Source organism: Gossypium raimondii, chromosome 12 (genome assembly GCF_025698545.1).
Source record: "Gossypium raimondii isolate GPD5lz chromosome 12, ASM2569854v1, whole genome shotgun sequence".
NCBI classification, from domain to species: domain Eukaryota; kingdom Viridiplantae; phylum Streptophyta; class Magnoliopsida; order Malvales; family Malvaceae; genus Gossypium; species Gossypium raimondii.
The window spans coordinates 53,562,273-53,586,764 of NC_068576.1; the positions used below are offsets into that span (position 1 = coordinate 53,562,273).

Genomic DNA, 24,492 nt, shown 5'->3' on the forward strand with positions numbered 1-24,492 from the left:
TTTTTATACCATGTGAGTTCAATTCTTGCCTTTTCCTTGAAATTTTTATGTTTTGTGACTTTTACAACTACGTCCAACTATTGAATTCATTAGTTTTTGATTCCATGGGTGATTTTGTAAGTTACCATGAATAAGTTCTGGAATTTTATGATGAATTATTATAGATTTTAAGTTTTAATTTCATTATATTATGATCTTATTAAGTGATTTTAGTAGAAAATGATTTTTAGGACCTAATTGTGAAAAAGTTATGAATTGGGATTTTGTACTGAAATTATGAATATCAAAGGCTGTTTAGTAGTCTAAAATGGTTGGATAAGGTGTTAATTGAGAAAAATTAGATCAATTGAAGGGCTAATTGAGTAAGGACCAAATTGTAAAAATTGTTAATTTTGGGGGTAAAAGTGTAATTTCGAAAATTGAAAGGCAGAAATTGTGAATTAAACTAGTATTGAATTAGATGCTAATAAATGGAAAAATTTATATTATAGATCGGGAATTCGAAGACAAACGCGGAAAAGAGAACGTATCGAACTAGTTTCTAAACTTTTACAACTTTTACGAATTGGCTCAGGTAAGTTCATATGGCTGAACTTCTATGATTAATTGTTAATGTGGGAATGATATAATGTATCAATTCGTATATTGTTGTTAAATTATGATTATGGTAAAAATGAGAATAAGATGAGATTGTTAGTTCAAATTAAGGGATACGCAGGATTGAGTACATACGTTCGGTAACCAGTGATGAATTGACGGATAAGTCCATGGTGGATCCATGGCAAAGTGTGAAAAGTAGGTATGGTATTTCAGTGAAGAAAATCATACTGAGTTGTGAAAAGTAGGTATGGTGTTTTAGTGAAGAAAACCATACTGAGTTGTGAAAAGAAGGTATGGTATTTCCGTGAAGAAAACCATACTGAGTAATAGCAATGTGAAATATTCAAGCAAATCGTGGCATTGGGCAAATGATGTACTGAAATCCGTAAGACGATCCTTAATTTGACAGGTATTTGTAAGTGCAATTGAAGCTAAATGTCGGAATTGAAGTTGACATCTGATATTGAGCTCGATTAGATAAATTCATTGTTTGAGATTATGGTTGGCATGAAATGTTAAATTTTTATTTGTTTATTAATGTTTTTAGTGAAATTTTGGTAAGATTTTATTATGAGCCTATGAACTTACTAAGCTTTCTGCAAGCTTACTTGTATTTGTTTAGTATTTATTGTAGATTGATATATATATGTTCAGAGGATCGGATCTACATCAACGATCACACTATCTAGATTTACTCCGGTAGATTTTGTTAAACAACTTTTTTATTTATATGACATGTATAGGGAATTGAAGTAAAAAGTAATAGAATGAATGACTAAGTAGGCAAGGTAAATCTGAATGTGATGGTTGTGTTAGACATTGAAATATACATGTTTTAGCTTGAAATGATTGATTGGTTTATTAGTATTTAAATGAAGTAGTTGAAATACTGAAATTGGTTGTGAATTGAAATTTGCGAGGAAGGTTAGATAATTATAAAGGGTTATATTGAATTTTTTAAAATAAAATAAAATAAAATTGTAATGGAACAGTTTTTGGACAGCAGCATTGATGTAACTTTGAAAATCACCAAAAATAGTGTAAATTGAATTAGAATCTGAGTGAGATATAAAATTAAATTGAATGAGTTTACTTTCACATGAAAGAAATAGAGTAAGCAAAAGAGTTATATATTTTAGATATTTTAATTTTAGTGAGACAGGGTAAGAATGGTTTTTGAAGTCCCCTGTTCTGACTTTAGAAATTCATTAAAAATTTTACAGAAGGAATTATGAGTTATAATTTATATTTATAGATTACTTAATGAGTCTATTTTAATTAGAAATAAGTGGAAGCACCATATGAAGTCTGTAAAATGAGATAATTGAATTTTAGCTACGAGAGGTCAGGATAGTCGATCAGTGAAATAGGGGAGAGTTTAACTAATAAAATATACTATTTGGCTGAACCAAAAATTATGAAAATTTTATGGTAAAAATATATATGAGTCTAGTTTCAGGAAAAATTTACGGATCTAAATTTCGAGTTTCGTAGCTTGGTTTATAATTAATTTAGTAACTACTGCGCAGGTGGAAAGCCTTATTATGAACAGTGAAATAACTTTTAAAAGTAAATTTTTATGCCCCGAACTTTTAAGTTAAGTCAAGTAACGCCTCATGCTCGACTCCGGCAACGGTCTCAGGTAAGGGGTGTTACAGGTATGGTCTACTCACCGTCTCTCATAGACTTTGTAATGAATAGGATAATCATCACCCATCAATAACCCACTCTACGACAGGTGTCACATCATAAACCTATGAGATCGCATTATAGCTTTCACCAATAAAGAACGAGATGATCTTCCACCAATGGATGTTCCCACGTGGTAGTTTAACTCCTCGTATAAATACAAGAAGATAACACTCTTCTTTTTTCTTTCTCTCTATCTCTTTTTCTCATGACGGTTTTTTATCTTTTTAGAATGAGTTGACACTTTACTTCAACCACAATTTAATTTTAACATCGGTAAGTATTTATTTATAAATTTTAATTTTTTACACAATGATAATGTATAATATTATTGTTCTTGATAATAGATAATTCCCTTAATAAAATGCATATATTATCAACGGTGACAAAATGAGAAATTATATACGAGAATTTGGAGTAGATCTGGTCCCAGCAGGTACAAGATCTTGTATAAATTTCCAGCAATATGATAATAATGAATTTTCTATTCAAATATGCATATATATATATATAGGAGAGACCAACTAAGAAGAAATTAATAAATGAAAGTATATAAAATACAAAAAAGAAAATGAATGAATGAATGAAAAAGGCAGATGTAAGTGAAGGGTGTTGATAGTACTGGTAATGTTTTCATTAGTATCCACAAGGCCATTTTGATGTAGGCGCACAGGTCAGGTGATGGCACCAGCTGCAATGCTTGTTTCCATTCGCTCCTTTAAACACCAGCAATAAACCCATCCCAAAACTGCATCATTCCAAACCATAATTTAAGTCTTTCGTTTTCACTACATGACAGGCAAAAGCTAAACCAAGACTGGGGGTAAGAGCTTACCCAACAATGAGTAAAAGCACAGCAATGACACAAAAAACGTATTGGTATGGCTTGTACTTTGGTATTACAGCAGCACCAGCAGGACGATGCTGGGGTTTTATCCACCCGGATTGGGGACGAAACAGCAAAACAAATCCGAGTAGAAAGCCAGTGAAGAAGCCTCCTATATTTGCAAAGTTGTCAATATGAGGAAGAACCCCTACTGCTAAGTTAAGGACAATGATGGATATGAATGTGATCACAGCCGTAACCTGTTATACATTTAAAAAAAAAATCCCATAGATCAGTTTTCAAGCAACAAGTAGGAAATAACTTGTCAAATGATACAACCATGACAAACATGCCTTGTAGGTGTAGATGGTCCAGTTAGTTAGAAACTCTGAACACATTGCCCCAATAAGGCCAAATAAAGCACCAGAGGCACCCACAGTTGTAGTATGTTGCATGAACAAGGAAGACAGTATGCCCCCACCAAAACCGGATAATAGATAGATAACCCCAACACGCACTGTCAGGTGAAGAACACATCAGCTATAACACTTGAAATGTTACCAAAAAATATAATATAACACAAAACATACCATATCCAAATTGCTGTTCATGGCGTATTCCAATAAAGACAAAGCTGAACACGTTTGCAAACAGATGAATAAGACCTCCATGCAGCCAGAGGCAAGTGATGAACCTCCATCCTTGTTTGCCATGTACTACCTTGCTCCACTGTAGTGCTCCCCACTTATCCATTCTAAAGAAAAATGAGGTGAAGGGATATTAGAAAAGTCAATACCAAAGCCTATACGGAAGTTGGTTGTAAATAGAAAACAAATAGAGAGATGGAATAGATGAAAATTACGTATTAGACGAAGGACCAAAGAGAGGATTTTCTTTGGTAGGCTGAAAAGAAAACCTGCCAAGATACCTAGCCACACACTTTCCTTTGGATCCCTTATTGTTCTTAGGACAATTATTGGTATACATCATCAAAACAAAAATAATAATATTAGCCAACACAATCGTCGGAAGAAGCCATGGAATCCATGGCTTTTCACATTCGTAACTGCTATCAGTTTTCTTCTTCTTACCTTTACTCCCTTTCTCTGGATCCCAACTACCCATTCTCCTTCAAAACCAAAAAAATTCCTTCCTTCACACTCTTTAAATGTATAAATTTGTGATCTTTTCGTAGTTGAAGTTAAAATAATAGTATTTGTTTTGCTTGTTAAAAAAATGAAGCAAAATTACTTGGATTGGACTACACGATTTTAACTATGGAATGTGAGGGTTGAGACTTGAGAGTGATTTAATTATACAAAAAGAATAAATTAATGGAAAAAGGGTGAGCTTCATCAAGTACAGAGAAAAAGAATGAAACTTTGTTCTTTTTTATATCTTAGAAGCTGAAAACACAACCTTTTTTTCTCAGTTCATGAGATAGTCCTTAATTATATCATTAAGAAATCAGGGTCGGCTCATTTTAAGGATGGTGACAGACCTCCATCCACCCATTCCTTCTTCTATTGTTGAAGTCAACATAGAAATCTAGAAAAGCGTTAAGCATTCCAACAGTTTTATTATTATAAACTTTAAGTAAATGTGAAACTCAAGATTTCAATATCTATATTCGCATTTTTCTTATTTGTTTGAACAACTCCCATAGGTAATGAAATAAGCTAAAAATATTATATTTTTTTAAAGAAAAAGAATTACAATATTGAATTTTGGTACTAACAAAAATACCCCTTACATTGAGCTGTTGCCCACTTTTATATATATATATATATATATATATATATATATATTCTACTTTTATACGTAAAATATATGTATGCATATCACATTGCATGTTAAATAAAAGATATATACCCTTTAGTTCAATAGCTGATCTAATGAAGCAAATAAAGAAACGAGGCACTTGAAGCAAAAATGGTGAAGTTGGCAGTAAAAGTATATGGTTGTGTTATTCATTTAGATTTGAGATTTGTTTGAAATTTGAGAGAATTTGGGTAAAAAAAATTAGGCCCATTTAAAATATGGGTTGAGTTCGGGCTTGAACATTCAAGCCTGAGTCAAACCCGACTCGGTTTTAAGTTTATAATATTTTATATTATGTTATTTTTATATATTATATATTTCATAACACATTAAAAAAATAAGCATATACTAAATATATAATTCCATTCTAATGTAAACATTAAAATAATGTTAAGATGATTTTAATTCCAATAAATAAAAAATATATAAAATTATTTAATATTAAAATAAAATAAATATTTTAAAAAAAATAAAAAATAATATGAGTGGGCTGAAAATAAGTTTTGGTTAATCTTTTGTAAATATTGGCCGATTTAGACAAAATTTTAGGTCTATATTTTTTATTGGACCGAGCTTAACAAGTATAAAATATGTTAATATTACGCTTAAACTTAACCCGAACTCAGTTCGACTCGGCCCGAGCACCTCTACTCTAAAGAAAAGGAATTGATAGTTTTTAATGTAGAGCTTTTTAGAAAAGTTGATTGTTAATGGATATAGTTGATTGTGTTCTTATATTCTGCTTTTACAATTTTGTTTGTATTCGATGTCTGATTTTTTAAATCAAATTCAAATATATTTATTTGTATAAATGAGCCAGGTAAAAACCCAAAAGCCAATAAACGAATGAAATTTAATTGGAAAAGGAATAAGGCTAAACTATACCTACATCACTCAATTATTAGAAAATTTATATTTTGATTATTTAACTTTAAAATGTTACAAAAAGGTTATTGAATTATTTAAAATTTTTTATTTAAGTCATTGGGTTATTAAAATGGCTATTGTATGGCATTATCTATTTGCACTACTTACACCACACCAATCAAAAGCTCTTATTATTCTTCTCTTCTACAATTCAGTTTTTCTTTCATGAAAATAACTTCAAATGTTACGAATCTGCAAACCAAAATTTAAATATATTTCTTCTCTGATCTTTGACACTAACGATCAGCTTGATTTGAATCTAAAGAATGTTTTTCTACTGGTCAATAGGTATTGATTCTTGTATCAATCGTCAAATTGTTGCTTAAAGCTTGCGAGCTAGATTTCAAAAAAAAAATCTTAACAATCCTGTGACATAAATAAAAACTTTCGAAAAGTTTAATGATTTAAATAAAAACTTTTTTTATAATTTTTTAAATTGAGTGATTAAAATATAAACTTATAACTTCTAAAAACCGTTTAGAAAAAAGCAAAAAAAAACTGAAAGGTTGGAGCTTTTAGTAATCCAAAAATAATAAGAATACCTAAGAAATTAAGACAAACCTTCCAAAATATATTTTAAGACAAAACTGCAAAATGGTAACTGTAAGAATCGCACCAAACATTACCTGACAACAAATCCCCTAAAATGGAAAATAAAACAAAAATCTCCAATCGATTTGGTTTCACCAGCATCATCGTCACCATTAATTCATCATCGTCATCTATCCATCTCCTGCATTCCTCAGAACCCTAACTCTCCGAATTCCCTAAACTAACCATACTAATAAAACCCGTAAATCCCCTGTTTGCTTTCATGGTATAAAAAAAAGTTTAAGAATCATTTGAAATCTACTTGTTTTTGTTTATATTAAAATTATTATACTTTTTTGGGAGAGAGAGAGAGAGGTTACCGAAGATGGCTTCAACGAGTCCAACGAACCGATCCTCATCGGATGACATCATCGATGTGACGCCGCTTCTCTCATCAACAAGCAACGCGTCACGGGACGAGTCCAACCCGCGTCGATCCGTTCGTCGCCAGAGCCTTCGTGAAGCGGCTCGGTTCCTGCGCCGAGCCAGCAGCCGAAGAATGATGCGTGAACCGTCCGTGCTGGTTCGAGAAACCGCCGCCGAGCAGCTCGAGGAGCGCCAGAGCGATTGGGCGTATTCGAAGCCCGTCGTGGTCCTCGACATTATCTGGAATTTCGCGTTCGTCGTGGTATCGGTTGGGGTTTTGCTCTCGAGCTGGGAAGAGAGGCCTGATACGCCGTTGAGGCTGTGGATAATAGGGTACGCTTTCCAGTGCTTGTTGCATATGGTTTGCGTTTGTGTGGAGTACAGGCGGCGGAGGAGGCAGCAGAGCATGGAGTACAGACCATTTAATGCCGGAGAGGAAGGGATTCTCAGCCCGGGATCAAGGGTGGATTCGGAGCAGTACGTGACATTGGCTCAGCTGGAAGAGGATAGTGGAAGGTATACTGTTCTTATTGATTCAGACCCATATTTGTATTTGATGGATTTGAGAAGTTAAAATGATTATTCTTTTATTTGTTTTGAGTGTTCCCTCTTATATGTTAATTGTTAAGTTGAGATGGACATTACTTTCTGCAGTATAAAGTGAAATTATGGTTTCAGTAGGAAATGCGTTTAATGTGGGTTGGGGATTTTCATGTATGTAAAACCTGCCCTGTGCATTTGAAATTTGTTAAATTATGTTCTTGGATATTGTTAGCCTCATCTGTTATAGGGTTTAAGTTGTGTATGATTTTACTGCAAACTCATTTTAATGGCTAAAATCATTTTAAATTTTGATGTTTTCAGCGGTGTTGCAAAGCATCTAGAATCTACAAATACAATGTTGTCATTCATCTGGTGGATCGTCGGATTCTACTGGGTATCTATAGGTGGCCAAGCATTAGCACGCACCTCGCCTCAACTTTATTGGTTAGTTGGTGTTGTTCTTCCATCCGCATTTTTGGGTCTTTGAAGGTTTTCCCCTATAACCGGACCCTAATGTAATGCTATTTTTCTGCAGGCTTTGTATAATTTTTCTCGGTTTTGATGTCTTCTTTGTTGTTTTCTGCGTTGCACTGGCATGCATCATTGGTATTGCTGTCTGCTGCTGTCTTCCATGTATTATTGCAATCCTATATGCTGTGGCAGATCAGGTAACTGTCTCATCTTCCTGCTTGCAAGATTATCATCACTGCACATGCACCATTGGTTGTTTGTGTGCTTTTGATGCTTGATTTTTGTGCTTGAATATATATAGTTCTGTTAATGGAGGTAACGTGCTTTGCAAATTTAGTTAGTATGGATTCTTGTGCTGTTTTGTGAACTTTTAACTTCCTACATGGATCTGGTTCAACTCAGGTAATTGGTTTAGTTACAGTGGACTAAATAATTGTTTGTTTCTAGAAAGTTTATACAATATCAAGGCGGCTTTTGTGTGATACACATATTGGATGTTTAAACTTTTTTCTGCTTTTTGATGCACTTTTCTTTTACTTGCTTCGTATGACCTCTTGGATCAGGAGGGAGCTTCCAAGGAAGACATCGAGCAGTTATCAAAATTCAAGTTCCGTAAAATCGACAATGATGGGAAATCTGCTGTTAATGTCCAAGAACCTGTTGGGGGAATAATGACTGAATGTGGAACCGATTCCCCCAGGGAACATGTGCTTTCCCCGGATGATGCAGTGAGCTGAAATCTTTTGTTTTTTGTTTTTATTCTGTTTATTTCCTTTCTCCTTCCTCTATGATTTGCCCCTTGGAAATTATAAGATAATTCATTCATTTTGTTGTTGTGCAATATGTCGATTCTTGGGTTAATTTGTAGGAATGTTGCATTTGCCTTTCGGCTTACGATGACGGAGTTGAGCTACGGGAACTTCCTTGCGGTCACCATTTTCATTGTGCCTGTGTAGATAAGTGGCTACGCATCAATGCTACCTGTCCACTCTGCAAATACAACATTTTAAAGAGTAGTAGCCACGAGGAAGTGTAGTAAGAAGGGAAACAAATATTTAGGGTCACATCTGCAACGTCTGATTGCGATTTTAGCTCGACAGAATATATGCACAGCATTCAATATTGGCCTTTGTGGTGGTCTTATCATAGTGCTGGTGATAATCATGATGTGCTTGTTTTAGCTCTGGCCTTCATGGAGTTTTGTGTATATTCAATGTTTTACATTTTCCCGGGGCGTCTATATGCACTGACTGAGTTGAAGTACTCGTTTCTTTCTCCACTTTTATTCCATCATTTGATAATAATATGTCATGTCTACTCTTGTTTAAGGCTTTTTCTCTGCATTCTGAATTGATTTGGGTTGTTCTGAGAATATATATATATATATATATATATATATATATAAGCTTTTAGTGTCATGAGCAAACTGAAACCACAAATTGAGTGAAGTTAAAAATTCAATAATTTTATATTTGATTTTTAAAATAAATTGCTTGAACTACATTAAAGTAGAAGTTTTCCACTGAAAATTATATACTTAATATATACAAGTGTGTTTAAAAATAATTACGATATTAAGATAGAAATCATGATGTTGTAATAAATATATATGCAGATGATGAAGGTAATAAATTGTGCATATTAAAATAATAAGTATAAAAAACATTAAAATGATGTTTTGATTAAGTGGTAAATTTAAGATTTTATTAATCTAATTGGTGTGGGTTTATTAAAATAAAAGCGTTTGAAAATTATTAAAATGAAGCTTTGGTTGAGTGCTAATTTAAGATTTTATTAATCTAATTGGCGTGAATTCAAATTCACTATACACATATTTTTATTTAATGATTTATAACACCAACTCCGTGAAGTACTTAAATAATAGTATTGATATTAAAATGGATTGATTAAATTTCAAAGTTAATACATAAAATTTTGATTTGATCCAAATTTCATAAATTATTAGCATAATTAATGATATAACATCATTTTATTATATATTGCTAAAAAATAATTTATTTATCCAATATTAAAATAAATTGATATATTTATTTCTTAAAATGTGTACGATTGAATCATGGCAACATGAGAAATGACCGGAGTGACACTTGCGGATGATCCTTCGCTCTTATCCTCGACTCAAATGAAGAATGAATCAACTCTTAAGCATTCTAGCCTCCCTATTGTCCTCAACATTCTCCTTTGCATCCTCAATTTCCTTGTTCACTTACTTCCTTCGGCTCTTCGCCCTACAGGTAGACCAGCCTTTTATAGCACCACCGCACTGTCCCTCTTGTCTCTTCCCTTATTGATTCTCTCACCAAGAAATCAAAAATCAAAGTTTCATGCATACATTTAAATGACAATCAAAGTTTCATGTGTATAATTACATCAAATTAAAGTTTATGTATCAATTTACACATTAAATCAAATTTAATGTATAATTTTAAGATTTATCCCAAAAATTTAATAAGCTTTCATTTGATACTGATTTATATATTTCTATAGATCTGTTTTCTCTTTTACCTACATAAATATAATATAATATCCCTAAAACATGTGTATATAATATATGAATTGGAAGAGAAGACAATAAAAGAAACAGAGTGATGCATAATTTTTTTTATGTGAATTACAATAACATAATAAAGTCTGAACAACTAACGCGACTAACATAGCTCAAACCCAGATCACACCTCAAGCAATGAACACCCTTAACCATCAAACAATCACATGAGGTTCAATAATGCATAAAATTTTCGTTAACGAGGCTTCTTTTTATGAAATTAAATTTAATGAAAGTGACTTAATACTATGATCCCCTTATTCTTGTTAGGTTGGTCCTTCAATTAAATGAATAATTTCTTTCTTCAGCTCACATTTTTAATAATTTAATTTAATATTTTTACCTCTCAATTTTATTATTTAATTTTTATTCTCTAAACAAAGTCCTTAACTTCAGATTTTTTGACCTGCTCGGGATGTTCATTAAGTTTGTAAAGTTAAAATTGAAAAAAGTATAAATTAATAAAATTAAACTCAATTCAGTTGATCTGAATTTTAACAATTCAACAACAATAACTATGTAAATAAAAATTCAAATGCCAGGCCATGCATGCTCATTTTGAGTGGGAATGTGTTATCTAAAAGTGATGAAAGTGTCGGAAAGGGGAATCTTCTTTTTGCTTCTTCCATTTCGAATTGAATCACGGGGTTGGTTTCATTTCTACGTTAATATTTTTTTCGGTCAACTTTTTACGCTTTTAATTTCAAAATTAGTCTTTAAAAATTAGAAATCCAACAACTAAATATAATTTGTCGAAACCGCTTTTTTGAAAACAAAAATTTTAGTTGTCGACTTTAAAAACAAAACTGGAGTCGCCACCGATCCTTTATTAAGCTGTGATCGGCCCACCTTAAAAATAATTTTGGTCTGCGAAATTTGAGAAAACAGTTCGAGTCGATTCATACGAGGAAGGATTAGCACCCTCGTAACGCCCAAAATTGGTACCAAATTGATTTTTTTTAATGTCTTGGTGTCGAAAATTTGAAAAGATTTTAAAAGAAAACTTTTTATTTCATGAATGAATCAAGATAATAAGACATTCTTATTTCAAAGAAATAAAACACCACACCCAGTGAGTTAGGGCACAATGTTCTTAAATCTTCAAAATACCCGAATATTGCCTTTTTTTTTGAAAATTCTTATTTCGAGAAGTCAAAATATCAGGACCAGTAATTTAGGACCCAACATTTTGAATCCCCGAGAATAAGCTTCATTTGAAATTTGTGAATTTATTGCAAAACAAATACTTGGCTTTCTAAATTCATCGAAAAATAATCGCGATCCAGTAAGTTAGGACACGATCTTTCACGAGAATCATGAATGCCAAAAATTTTGGAATTTATAAAATAGGATGATTTAAATACTTTGAGAAAATCAAAATATATATTTTTAAAAGGGAGGCTAAAAAGGGTTAAGGTATAACATGAAACGGATACCTAATTTCAAACATATATGAATAAATATTTACAAATATATATACAAGTAGGTATAATATACAAATAAATTTACAAATATGTACGCATATATATCTAACACACATATACAAGAATACATGTAAAAAGAAGGAATGGAATAAATCAAATAAACAATATAAAAAACATGTATTGAAAAGAAAATAAAAGTATAAAAATATGCACATATATATATTTACAGAAATATAAAAAAAGTATACGTGAAACATGGAAATATATGTATAATATACAAGATAATAGAACATGTGAAATAATAATAAAAATTTTATAATGGTTTTTAAAGTGGGAACATGAGTATATTGAAAAAATACCCATGTTATAAAGCATGTATGCATATATATAGAAATTAGGAAGTAAAAATATAAGAAATATAATGCCAACGTAAATTACAGAAACATATGTACATAACTATGCGTTTGTGAAAATGAAATAATAATAGTCATAATAATATTGATAATAACAATAAATAAAAATAAAATAAAATAATGTAGCATAATTATGATAAAACGAAAAAAGATTAAATTGAGTTAAAAACAAAGGAATGGGGCGAATTTAGAATAACATTTAAAAAAAGATCAATTTGAACGCGCGAGCAACAATGGGGGACTAAAAAGGAAATTATTCCTTCCTCCCAAAACGTTGCGCAGCTGAGGGCCGAATTGAAACGCGGATCAAATACGCGGCCTAATTTTTAAAATAAGTAGAAAGGACTTAATTGGAACGCATTGCAGAAGAGAGGGGCCAATTGCGCAATTAAACCTTTAAAGCCAAACGCGTGGATCCTTCCCTTCTAGTCGGGTCACCGCGCGGGTTCTACTAGGGCAAAACTGCGCCGTTTTGAACGTTATTTAAAACAAAATTTTTGCCCTTCAAAATCATTTGAAACCGAATGAAAGAAAAATAAAATAAAATAAAATAATGGCAATGTTTCTTTGGTGCTCTGCTAGGGTTTTATCCCTAGCGTCCTCACGCCACCCCTCGCCCCACGCCGGCGCTCCGATCGCGACGGATACGACGACAGTCCGGCGTCTTTCGACGAAAGAGGTAAGATCCCTCCTCTTCTTTGCTATTTTACGAAATAATAATGAAAAAAATAACGTCTGCAAAAAATGGACACTGCGAAATCAAAAAAAAAACAAAACAAAACAAAAAATCACCTTTGAAGAAACAAGTTTTTATTTCTGTATTTCTCTGTGCTTTTCGTACTTTTTTTGCGTATTCTCTCCGTATCATTTACAGATTCAAAGAGGCTTTTTATAGCCTAAGGAAAAAAAGAAATAAACGAAAAAATGCTACTGCTAGCTGTTTTTTCTCCTTTGGACTCCTTGAGTCCGTTTTTGCAGGCGTTTGTGGAGAGTTTGGCGCGCAAGGAGTGGTCGTCTCCGAGTCCTGTGGCATCTGGACTCCTGCCAGAGGCGTCGGGGCTGATGGGGCTTGCGGCACTGAGGCAAGGAGGCTGCTAGGGTTTCAGCAAATTAATTTTTACTGGGCTAGGGTTTGCAAATCGATTATTGGGCCTCTATTGGGCCACTTATTTGTTTGAGTTTTAAGTTTGGGCCGTGCAAAACCTTGGCCTGTTCATTGTATTTTTTTTTCTGTTTTGGTTTATTATATGGGCCCGGGCATTATTGGGCTTGTACATAATTAATTAATATCTTTCATGAATTACACACAATTTTAATTGATATAATAGCATATTTATTCTTCAATATTTACCTATTTTAGCAATTTAATTTTAATTCTAAAAAGTTAAACAAATTCGACCTCATCATTTACATAAATGTTGCATAATAAATTTATTAAATTAAGATCAAAATAATAGAACGTATAGATAAAAAAAATATTAATACCATAACTAATTATTCTTAATTGTCTATTTTTAAATATTTTTAAAATTAATGAAGATTAAATTATGAAAGAAACAGATTTGATTAAATTTGAAATTGATAAGGGCTGGACAGATCTTTTACCTAATTATTTGAGCATTTGGTAGAAATATTCTACCTTTCCTTTTCGTTGGCAAACAATGGTCGTTGAGGCGGCGTCGTTTGATTCATATGTAAATGGCTTTTTACACTCTTACAACATCGCGCTCCTCGATTCAAGGAATATGGGGGAGTCTTCGCATTCCAGAAGCAACCAGAACAAATGCATCTTCGCTCCCCACGAAATCCTCGAAGAACGCTCCCTTAAGACCACGTTCTTCCTCCATCCTCGTCATCTCATCAACACCGTCCATTCCAATGCTTCATAATTAAATAGCATTATGTGTCGTTTGATCATTTACCAAGCTCCAACTACCACGATTCTTGATCATCACTTTCCCCATCCACGGCTCTTCTTTCATCTTAGACGCAGGCTCAGTATCCTGCTGCCGTACTTGAAAACTATTCTGCATCTCGTCCTCACCTTCTTTCCTTAAGCGCTTCACCCCAATGGAAACTCCGAACAACTTAGGTGTCACATCCTCCTCCTCAGCCACCTCCTTCGAACCACTGTCCTCCGTACTTCTCGCCGAATCCCTCGCTGACAAAAGATCCAACGCCTTCCCTTCGGCCAAAATTGAATGACTCTCCAACTGACCGGAAGCATGGTTCGTCATCAAAGTTAATATATTGTTACACAATCCCTTCAACTGAGTCAACTCTTGGCTCAGCTGCATGTTTTCTCTTCTAAGCCTCTCGTTCTCCTCTAAAAGCTCCGGCGTTGTAGTGCAGCTCGTCATCCGATGCAAAATGGTGGCTACAGGAGGCGAGTGTGACGAAATCACCTGCTCATCACCCGAATTAGTGGGGGATACTTCACAAGGAACAACTGCTACGGTCACCGTCGCCGGAGTAGCTGCAGGAGGAGATATTTTACGGCGATGTATGTCTCGGAGAAGTTCCTTCTCGCCTCTTCGAAAACAAGCGTTAGCGAACTCCCACCGATCCGGCACTATCTTTCTAAATCCCTAAAATAATAGTAATATTGTAATTAAAAACTCATCTAATTTCTCTAATAGGCTAATTATATTTGCTACTGCCTTATTTTTAGCATTTACATATGTGTTGAGTTGGCGTACGAAGCTAGAGAAGTTGTTATGTTTGAAGTATCTAGGGAGCAAATCGCGGGCGAATTCGGCGGGATGCCAAACGATGAAAGCTGATCCGTCTTCGTTCCACGAAATCAAGTCATCGACAGAGGGATCATCGACGAGCTGATAGGTTTTGGCAAGGAACGGAGTTGGTAAAGATCGTTGCGAGTCAGCGGCGGCACTGGCTGTGGATCCGCAGGCCATGCGGTTCAGTCCTAGATCCGAATCCTAAACAACCAGAACTCTCCAGATAAAAGAGGGATACCTCTGCCGTGCCTTTAGCTCTCTGAACTCGTTGATTATATTAAACTCTAATCGGGTAAAATAATAATGTACGTTCGTTAGCCGAGAAAGTTACTAGAAGATCAAATAAATAAATGAAGAAAAAAATATTTAGTTAAGTCGGCGAAATTCAGATTCAAAGAAACAAAAACAATTTCAAATGTGATCATTTTTATCTAATTAATTACGTCTCTTTCGTCGATCATTGAGAAATACATTAAAAAGAAATATCAAAATGTTGAAATCTAACAGGGAGAAGAAAAAGTGGATATAAGAAAACTAAAATAAATATTCATACCTGGAAAATTTTTCCCACCAACCAAACAAAAAGCAAGAAACACGGCTCATGCAGTGACCGTTGAATCAAAAGTTTTCAAATTTCAAGTTTCAAACACCTTAACAGAGTTGAAAGCCGGGACGTTAAGAGTGGAGGTTGGGAGGTTAGGTTTCATCATATTTCTAGAAGGTTCTTCTGGGTGGAGTAAGTGAAAAGAGAAGAAAATAGAGAAATTAGAAATTGTGAGTTGGAGAAAGGGGAAAATTGTACTGTAAGAAAGAAAGGAAAGGAAGGTGCCAGAAGAAGGGCGTACTATTTATTATACGTTACGATGTATAGGATCTCTTTTCAGAAGCTTCTCTTTCATTTTTGGATAATATAATTCTGTGGTAAAGTGATTAAAATTTTTAAAGGTTTTAAGGATTTGCTTATTTATTACAGCGTGACCGCAGGTTGTGTTTACAAAGTAGCCTCTGTTTTAACGGATGATGAGGGATTTTTGAGTGGAATGAATGGGAAGTTGGCGATATGATTGGATAACCTGGTGGAGATTAAGGGGTTTGCAATTAAGCCACGTGGAGGACGTGATGTAACAGTTGTTTAGTGACAATCAGCCATTGTTTAAGGTCAATAGCTTTCAAAGGAAATTAGGATTGCGACAGAGTGGGAGCAACTGAAATTTGTCTTCGAGTATAATTTTATCTAAATTTATTTTTATTTTAATTTAATTTAAATACAAATTTATTTTTTAAAGAGAAAAGTTGGTCTAAATATTAAATTTAAAATTTATTAAACTTAATATTTAGAATTCAGTAAGTGTTTATTTCTAATGAAGAATAATGCTAAGAGAAATAATCATCAACTTTAAAAATATAGATCATAAAATGAACTTAAAAATCAACTTAATTTACTCGATTTCTATTCATTCCATAATATTTGATTTTTTTTCAAAAAATATATATAATCCGACCTTTTGATATCCCAAAAAAAAACCTCTGCCCAAAAAAATATAAAGCCAAGGGCCCATCCGAAAACTGGGTTTATTTATTTAATTTTGTGAAGAAACTGGGTTTTCTTTTCTTACAGTGAACTTTGGAGTTACTTTTAAGACTATGAGACCTGAACCCAAAGGTCAGGAAAATCGAACCACCTAAGAAACCAAGAATCAGTCATATAATATAAGTCCCCATGTTTTATATATGAAGACCAATTTTGTAGGAGAATAATATATACATACAAACGAGATTATGCAGTTTATTTATTTAAACACTGAAACAATTACTTGCAGAAGGAAGCAACCACACAGCAAATTCACCAGCCAATTCTCTTACAAAGCTTGTAGCCAGACAAGATTGCACAAATTGCCATAACTAGAAATGTTGCAAAGGCCATGCTGGTTGATACGATGGTTCCCTTCCTAAGTGCTGTGCCTCGCTCAACCTGTCCAATGGTTGGCACTGCTACCGAAGCAGATGAGACGAGAAGGTAAACCAACAACTGTTTTCCAGAGCAACCCCATGAATTAGCTTTCACACACAAGAATTATAATAGCAGCGATACAAGTAGTGTGTTTACAACGGCGAGTGGACTTGCCTGGTCAAGGACAAAGCTTAGGTAGTCTGAGGTTAAATCCGAGATCAGAATGCCTCTATGAGCAATGTCACTAATGCCTTTAAACAATTGGAAAGCTGTGTATACCAAAGCTATAATGGCTACAATGAAGCAGTATCTACACCAAGACAATACAAATCTCTGAGGTTTTCTCTCAGATTAAGGCAACTAGTAAATGCAAAATTACAGTTGTGCTTACATCAATTCTGAGTAATCGGTGAAGCTCGGAGATGGATGGTGTTTGTTGTTCGTGGATGGGGTAACCAGTGTGAGAGCTGAGATAAAGGAGAAGAGAAGCACCGAGAACCGAAGGAAGAGATTCGAGTGACGATGTATCAAAGGTCTTGAGCTCCACCTTGTCGAAGCCACCGAGAAAGAGAACGGTGAAGGGGTCGGAAATGGCTGGTGCTGAGACTGAGAAATAGATGCCACAGGGGAAACACCAGGCATGATCCTAAAACCAATAGCCAAGACATGTTGTTCTCTTTCATCTTTCACTGGTTCATCTACCTGCTCCATTCTTTAGCTCGAACTTCTTCCTCTCAAGCCTCTGCTTGTTCCAATTAAACTGAAATTCGACTTGTTTCTTTAAGTTGGACTTTTGTGAATATGGAGATCCTTAAAAAAAAAAAAGTTGATAATTCATGGGACTTTCAAGGGAAATTTCCTCTTAGTCATGGTTGGCAATTGGAAAATACTGAATTACTAGAAAATTTCAGAGCTGACGTTTGTTCTTTCGAATGAGCTTTGAAGTCCTCCTATCAGTGAGCTGAGCATGGTTGGTGAGACAATCAATAGATAAGATTGAAGATCAAAGCTGAAAGGGATCTTGTTTAGGTCAACTCCTTACGGTAAATTTAAAACCATTTGTTTTTTAAACTCCAGAAATGATAAAAACATCACTCTTACAAAGACTTATAAATGTAACACAAAGGAATTTTATAAGATCTTTGAACATTTGATAAATCCTAATTTTGATCATCAAGGATCAGTTTTGTTTAAATTAAACAAGTATTTGTACACTTAATTCTCCCTATGAGACATTTTTAAAAGACCGGGGAAGAAAATTAGTATTTAGTTGAAGCCTAAGGCTTTGACTGGTATCCCCATGGATTGTTGCTTGCCCACTTCCATTGATCTTTGCACATCTCTGCTATACCATATTTTGCTCTGCAATATAGCAAACTCTTAAGATTAAAAGGAAATATCTTGTACTGTAATTGGAAATTCTTTTTGAAAGATTATCCATGTTAACTGAATAATCTATTAGGAAAAAGATGGGATTGTAAACATACTTCCAACCAAGTTCTTTCTGAGCTTTTTCAGTGGAAGCATAAACAGCTGTAGCATCTCCTGGCCTTCTGGGGCATAGTTTAATGGGGATTTTCTGCAATATTTTCAGCAGCAACAGTTTTATATTAGCATATATGAGAGCGAGGCCGAGAGAGAATGTTGAATGGGCATTGACAAATAGCATTTACCTTTCCAGAAGCTTTCTCAAAAGTGGCAACCATTTCAAGCACAGATGTACCACTGCCGGTTCCGAGGTTATAGGCAATACAGCCTAGAACAACATATGAGTTTAATACAAACAGTATATTTGCCGAACGGTACAATAAATGAACTTAAATTAATGATATGTAAGAACTTGAATGAAACAAATTGATCACCTATATTCTCAGAGGAAAAAAGCTTCCTAACTGCAGCAATATGACCATCAGCTAAGTCCATAACATGGATGTAATCTCGAACCTGTCAATAAATGAGCAATCTCTTTTAGGAGAAAGTTAATTTATATGCACACATGAAACAGATACAGTTGATAATATTGACTGCAATCAACAAACAAAAACTTCTTTCTTCAAGAAGCAACTTTAGCTTTTAAAATACATACCGCACTGCCGTCCTTAGTTGGATAATCATGACCATATACATTAAGTTCAGGCAATCTGCCGACAGCTACTTGCTGTATGTAAGGCATGAGATTGTTGGGGATACCCTTTGGATCTTCGCCGATTTTACCACTCTCATGAGCACCCACAGGATTGAAGTACCGCAGTAAAATAATACTCCAATCTGGTTCTGCCTTCTGTATGTCTCGTGCAATTTCTTCTAGGAAAAGCTGGTAAAGTTTTCAGTTAAAACAAAGTTTAGCGATTACAGTTAATGAGAATTTATCCGGTTTAGATCCAAGTAATGTACAACTATTTACCTTGGTCCTTCCATAAGGATTCATGGCCTTCAGCTCAAAATCCTCAACACATGGTATTTTTTCAGGTTGGCCATAGACTGTTGCAGAGGAAGAGAATACCATCTGTCCCCCCAAAAAAAAACAAAAATAAAGAAGCATTATCTTCTATTAGCAGTGGCTGAAGCACGGTGAAGATTTTAAAATATTGTCATACCTTTTTACAATTATATTTGGCCATGACCTCATACAGATTGATAGTTCCAATCAAATTGTTATCGAAATAACGACGAGGGTTACCGACACTTTCAGCAACGGCCTTAAGGCCAGCGAAGTGGATGACAGCATCAAACCTATGGAGTTTAGTAATTACAAGTAGAAATCAATTTCTCATAACATTCATTTCAAACCATTTCAGCATAATCCTAAAGCAAAACAAAAATCAAATTACAATATTCACCTTTCAATTAACCCATGTACTTAGACAAACAGTAGGATAACATAAGTTCAACTCAAATTTAAATCATGAAAACTCATAACAAACCACAAATAATGAAAACCAGTGAAGTTACTAAATCCAGGTAAACATACTTGGTCTTAGAGAAAAGCTTCTCCAAGTCATCCCTATTCCTCAGATCACCCTGCAACCAAACAAAGCCGAAATCAAAGCAATAAACAAAACCTTTATCATTAGGTATTAAAACCATGAAAACCCACTAAATGGTTTATCAGAAAAATAACATAGAAGCAGAGAAGAGATTCAAATTTTCATTTACTTTTTTTTTTGTGAATTTCTTACCAAATTGAAGTCAAGTTTCTGGGAAAGCTCAGGACCCACCAAGTCCTTAACCCTATGAACAGCTTCAATAACAGAATTATCAAGATTGTCAATAATTGACACTCTGTATCCATCATTGAGAAGCTGCACCACAGTGTGGGTGCCAATGAACCCAGCTCCACCAGTAACAAGAATAGTTTTTTCTGAAGAACCCATTTTTGAAAAGATTATAAAGAGAATATTTGTATATTGAATTCAGAGAGAGAGGAAGATTGGGTTTATAAAGAAACCTTTTGTTTTTTTTATGACAAGATAGTGGGAAGAAGAAGACAGTTTTGGAAGTATGGAAGAGGAGTTTGAGAAAATCAAGGAAACTATCTTTTAGCCAAATAAATGGGATGAGAATGCATAGAAGATGTAATAGGCAATGATTGTGTAATAATCCCAAAAATAGTTGTGAAAGCTTTGAAATAGTGGAAAGTGTTATAAGCATCACAGAGGCAGTCCTTATCGGAAAAAGAGATGGCTGAGACAGCCATAACTCAATTTCACTCGGTAGTCATCTGTCTTTACTATTTTGGCGCGCTTTTCGTAGTTTCGGTGCAAAAAAAAAAGTTGGCATCATTATGAATTATTATTTAATGGATGATGATTGATTGAATCGATCAATTTCAACATCAAATAATCCAACTATGCCGTATTTATGATTCCAATGTAGTTATGGATTTTTCTTAAAGATCCCTTATCTCTAATATTTTATAGATTTTAGCAAATCTAAAGGGATGTCTGTAGATCTTCCTGTTTCTTTGATTAACAAATCTAAATCCAGGAATTTCCCTCATCTACGGGATTAGCATCACATGTTGTAATTGCTAAGATTTAAGAGAAAATATTTGGTATGTTATCCGTCAAGATCTTAGACTCTTCAAATAAGTTCAAAATCATAATAAAATTTTATATAAATATAATAAAATATCAATAAACAAATATATAAAAAATATATATGATAATTTGTTAAGATGGTTTGTAAAATAAAAAATACACTGTTAATGTAATTAAATACTTAATTATTAATAAAATATAAATCAAGATATTCACATGTCTGTAATTGTAGTATCCTTGTCGCAGATACTTTTCAAAAAGTAAAAACTAAACACAAAATGTGTTCCACTTGTATGAGTAGAGATTAAACCCTACCACATTATTAAAAGTATCTTTAGATTTTACAAGTAAAATTATTAAAATAACATAAAATATAATTAGAACAAAAAAAATTATATGAAAAGAGTTAAAAATAAATATAATAGTTCAACCTTATCCATATATATGATTTATAATTATATTACCTGATACTATTAAAATCAATTATTGCAAATAGCAAATTGAATAATTAATTTTATTTGGAGTCTTAATTCGATTGATATCGACATTGTTACCAAAGCAAGAGGACATAAGTTCAAATGTGCTTAAACGTGTTTATCCTCCTATTTATAGATAATTCTAGGCATTGTGTAAAAAAATAATAAACTTTATTCAAACTACTAAATCTAGCTTTTTAGACTCATGAGCAAGTTGAGAGTGTGACATTTGTCCCATTTATTTATATAAATACTTTTTTTTTATTTTTTGACCATACCCTATAAAACACTTGTCAAACCTTCAATTTGCTTGTTTAGTTTCAAATAATTTTCCATAAACTAAACCCACACATTTGTTGAAACTAAAACCTCAAAAAATTTATGCATTTGCTATGCAAGTGGCTTTGAAGAACAAATTCACAAACGTTTAACAGTGGCATGGATTGAGAAGCTGTCCATTTATGGAAGTCTTTTTATTACAAGCAAAAAGCAAAGATGCTGAATATATAGTTTGAATTAAGAAATTTTGGTTTCATGAAGCTGAGCATATGGAATGAGTCCCAAAAGTAAAAGCTGAGATCTGAGAAAAAGGGTTGAGCTTCTTTGGGAAGTTGGCTACCATTTTTCATTCTCCTTGTGCTGTTTAGTCACTCCAAGACATCATCATGCATAATAATTCCTTACAAGCCATCCCATCCGTTGATTACTCTAATGTCTCGAAAGCAGAAAGCAAAGAATAAAGATACATTACATTATGTATCCCATTCTCGTCACAAAGCCAAAAAACAGAGATTTGATCTCCACTAAAAGCTACAAGCTTCTTCTCTACATATTGCTATTCATGCTGGGGTCCAACAATCAGTATAAAATTTCTAAATTATTTTTTCTACATAAAAAATAGATAAATTATTTCCGGTATGATTAGATCAAAAAGCAAACAGATCATTTTCTTGTCAACACAAGGTATACTTGACATGCCATGTGTAACTGTCTAGTTATTTTATCAACCATACCAATTTTTAACTGTAAAAATGAATAAAAATTTTAATAAAAAAAATTAATATACTCTTTAATCTAAAATCTAAAAATTATTTTTTAAATAAATGAGATGGTAATTGATGATAGAAAAGAAATGATGGCTTCTATAAAAGCCCACTTAACTCAGGTCTAGGCCTATCAGTGACTTGGGTGACAGGTCAGTTTTTGCTGGCCTACTACAGTTTTATAATATGAATAATCTGTCCACGAATTAAGGCTTGTCTAGCCTGATAGGCTGGTCCGATTATGGATAAAGATTTCTAATTTCGGACCAATTAAATTTAAATTAAATAATCTTAAAAAATGGTTTGTTTAAAATTTAGTTATATTAATATATAATATAAATATAAAATTATGTTTTTAATTTATTGTTTTTAAGTCAACTTAATTTAGGTTCATTTTATAATATATAAAAATATTTTTAAAATGTATGATTATCTTTCCAACAATATTTAAATTTAAGTTTTCCATTTTGAGAATGCGTCGTACCATTTCGCTGTGTTTATTATTTTTCTCATGTATTAAATGTGTCATGTTTGTTTTATATCCATGTAAAGCTTTATTTATGGTTTTTTTACATTTTATTATTAAGTTTTCTGTTCAATTTATATGGTTTAAGGTTATTTTATTTTAATTCACCTTCAATTAATATGGGCATTCTTGCCTATACAAGAAAACTGTAAAAATTAAATAAATAAAAATCTTATTTAATTAATTAAGCCCTAATCCAACCTGACGTAAGTTACCTGAACTAATGGAAATTAGCTCTCACTTATGCATGAAGGATTGGAAATGGTATAATGTATGTAATACAGATATATGGCGGACCAATCTATGACAACCCAAGTTCCTTAGGCTAGTTCATGAGAATTGACATGAAATTTATGAAACAAGCCCTCTTTTTAATTAAGTTTGGGACATCCCTTGTATGTTAAGTTACTTCAAAACTGAGACCTCACTGTTCCCTAAAAACCAAAAACCGAAAGTTCCCTTTTCTCTTTATTGGTAAGTCAAGTGAATTACATTTATGCAGAAGATTATAAATTTGTTCTATTTTTGGTCATAAATATCGTATACCTTCGATCATAAAATCAAACTTAAGCCTTATAATAATTTCCCTTGCATTGCGAAGATGATGAGCTTCAGAAACATTTCAATGTATTACTTCGTTAGTGTTGCGGATCACGGCATTACATTAGCCAATGCAGCCACTTTCAGCATCCAAAACAATTTCCCCTGCACAGTTTGGGCCGCCGCAGCGCCAGGTGGCGGCAGGCAACTTGACCACGGCCAAGTGTAGGACCTCAACGTGAGCTTTGGAGTAGGAGGTGCCCGTATCTGGGCTCGAACCGGTTGCGAATTCAATGAAAGTGGACAAGGTAAATGCCAGACAGGTGACTGTGTGGGGCTACTTCAATGCCAAGGCTATGGTTTACCCCCAAATACCTTGGCTGAATACACATTGAACCAGTTCGATGGTATGGATTTCTTTGATATATCTCTTGTTGATGGGTTCACGTTCCCATGGAATTTAGCCCAACTTCTGGTGGGTGCAACAGAGGCATAAAATGCACTTCACAGATTGTAGGGCAGTGCCCTAGTGAACTTCAAACCCCTGGTGGGTGTAACAATCCTTGTACTGTGTTCAAAACTGATGAATATTGTTGCAATTCTGGTAAATGTGGTCCGACAAATTTCTCAAGTTTTTTTAAAGAAAGGTGCCCCGATGCTTACAGTTACCCTAAAGACGATGAAACAAGCACATTTACTTGTCCTACTGCAACTAATTATAAGGTATATATGTACTCATAAGAGAGCTATGACCTTCAATATTAATAGATTATTTGATTTTCTTTTGCTCTCATAATTCTTTATCCATCCTAAATGTGGGGTTTTAAAAAATTTGTGGAGATTCAATTGAGTAAAAAAGGAACAAATTATGTTGGTTTGTTAACCCAAAAGAAAGTTGAAGCATGAAACAAATCTGAATGGTTAACTTATTTTTAGCATCA

At 33.5% G+C, this 24,492-nt stretch overlaps 5 protein-coding genes and 1 pseudogene across 6 annotated transcripts; 2 read left to right on the forward strand and 4 right to left on the reverse strand.

The window, feature by feature from the left end:
- Positions 1-2,813: 2,813 nt before the first annotated feature.
- Positions 2,814-4,259, reverse strand: LOC105762274 (RHOMBOID-like protein 2). The gene is given in 4 exon segments (XM_052625857.1): positions 2,814-3,037; positions 3,125-3,632; positions 3,706-3,869; positions 3,978-4,259. Coding segments are annotated over 4 exon segments (1,047 nt in total). The 5' UTR covers positions 4,241-4,259; the 3' UTR covers positions 2,814-2,925.
- Positions 4,260-6,466: 2,207 nt separating this feature from the next.
- Positions 6,467-9,162, forward strand: LOC105765198 (E3 ubiquitin-protein ligase At4g11680). The gene is made up of 5 exons (XM_012584168.2): positions 6,467-7,336; positions 7,685-7,807; positions 7,899-8,031; positions 8,398-8,562; positions 8,703-9,162. The coding sequence occupies exons 1-5, from the start codon at positions 6,780-6,782 to the stop codon at positions 8,868-8,870; spliced, it is 1,146 nt and encodes a 381-aa protein (XP_012439622.1). The 5' UTR covers positions 6,467-6,779; the 3' UTR covers positions 8,871-9,162.
- A 4,620-nt stretch (positions 9,163-13,782) lies between these two features.
- Positions 13,783-15,921, reverse strand: LOC105765200 (heat stress transcription factor B-2b-like). 2 transcript variants are annotated; one of them, XM_052625878.1, is made up of 3 exons: positions 15,529-15,921; positions 14,937-15,259; positions 13,783-14,825 (listed from the first exon to the last, which is right to left on the reverse strand). In XM_052625878.1, the coding sequence occupies exons 2-3, from the start codon at positions 15,150-15,152 to the stop codon at positions 14,127-14,129; spliced, it is 915 nt and encodes a 304-aa protein (XP_052481838.1). In that variant the 5' UTR covers positions 15,153-15,259; positions 15,529-15,921; the 3' UTR covers positions 13,783-14,126. The 2 variants fall into 2 exon arrangements, with proteins under 2 accessions (XP_052481838.1, XP_052481837.1); XM_052625877.1 differs by having other exon boundaries at positions 14,916-15,259; positions 15,529-15,920.
- A 612-nt stretch (positions 15,922-16,533) lies between these two features.
- LOC105765205 (CASP-like protein 4A4) lies at positions 16,534-17,963 on the reverse strand. Its single transcript, XM_052625564.1, has 4 exons — positions 17,845-17,963; positions 17,318-17,736; positions 17,101-17,236; positions 16,534-17,004 (listed from the first exon to the last, which is right to left on the reverse strand). Exons 2-4 carry the CDS (start codon positions 17,635-17,637, stop codon positions 16,819-16,821), a joined length of 642 nt encoding a protein of 213 aa, XP_052481524.1. The 5' UTR covers positions 17,638-17,736; positions 17,845-17,963; the 3' UTR covers positions 16,534-16,818.
- Positions 17,964-18,033: 70 nt separating this feature from the next.
- LOC105765199 (bifunctional UDP-glucose 4-epimerase and UDP-xylose 4-epimerase 1) lies at positions 18,034-20,578 on the reverse strand. Its single transcript, XM_012584171.2, has 9 exons — positions 20,106-20,578; positions 19,898-19,947; positions 19,524-19,659; positions 19,331-19,432; positions 19,013-19,240; positions 18,789-18,870; positions 18,600-18,682; positions 18,414-18,505; positions 18,034-18,288 (listed from the first exon to the last, which is right to left on the reverse strand). Exons 1-9 carry the CDS (start codon positions 20,298-20,300, stop codon positions 18,204-18,206), a joined length of 1,053 nt encoding a protein of 350 aa, XP_012439625.1. The 5' UTR covers positions 20,301-20,578; the 3' UTR covers positions 18,034-18,203.
- Positions 20,579-23,573: 2,995 nt separating this feature from the next.
- Positions 23,574-24,292, forward strand: LOC105762275 (thaumatin-like protein; annotated as a pseudogene).
- The last annotated feature ends 200 nt before the right edge of the window (positions 24,293-24,492 follow it).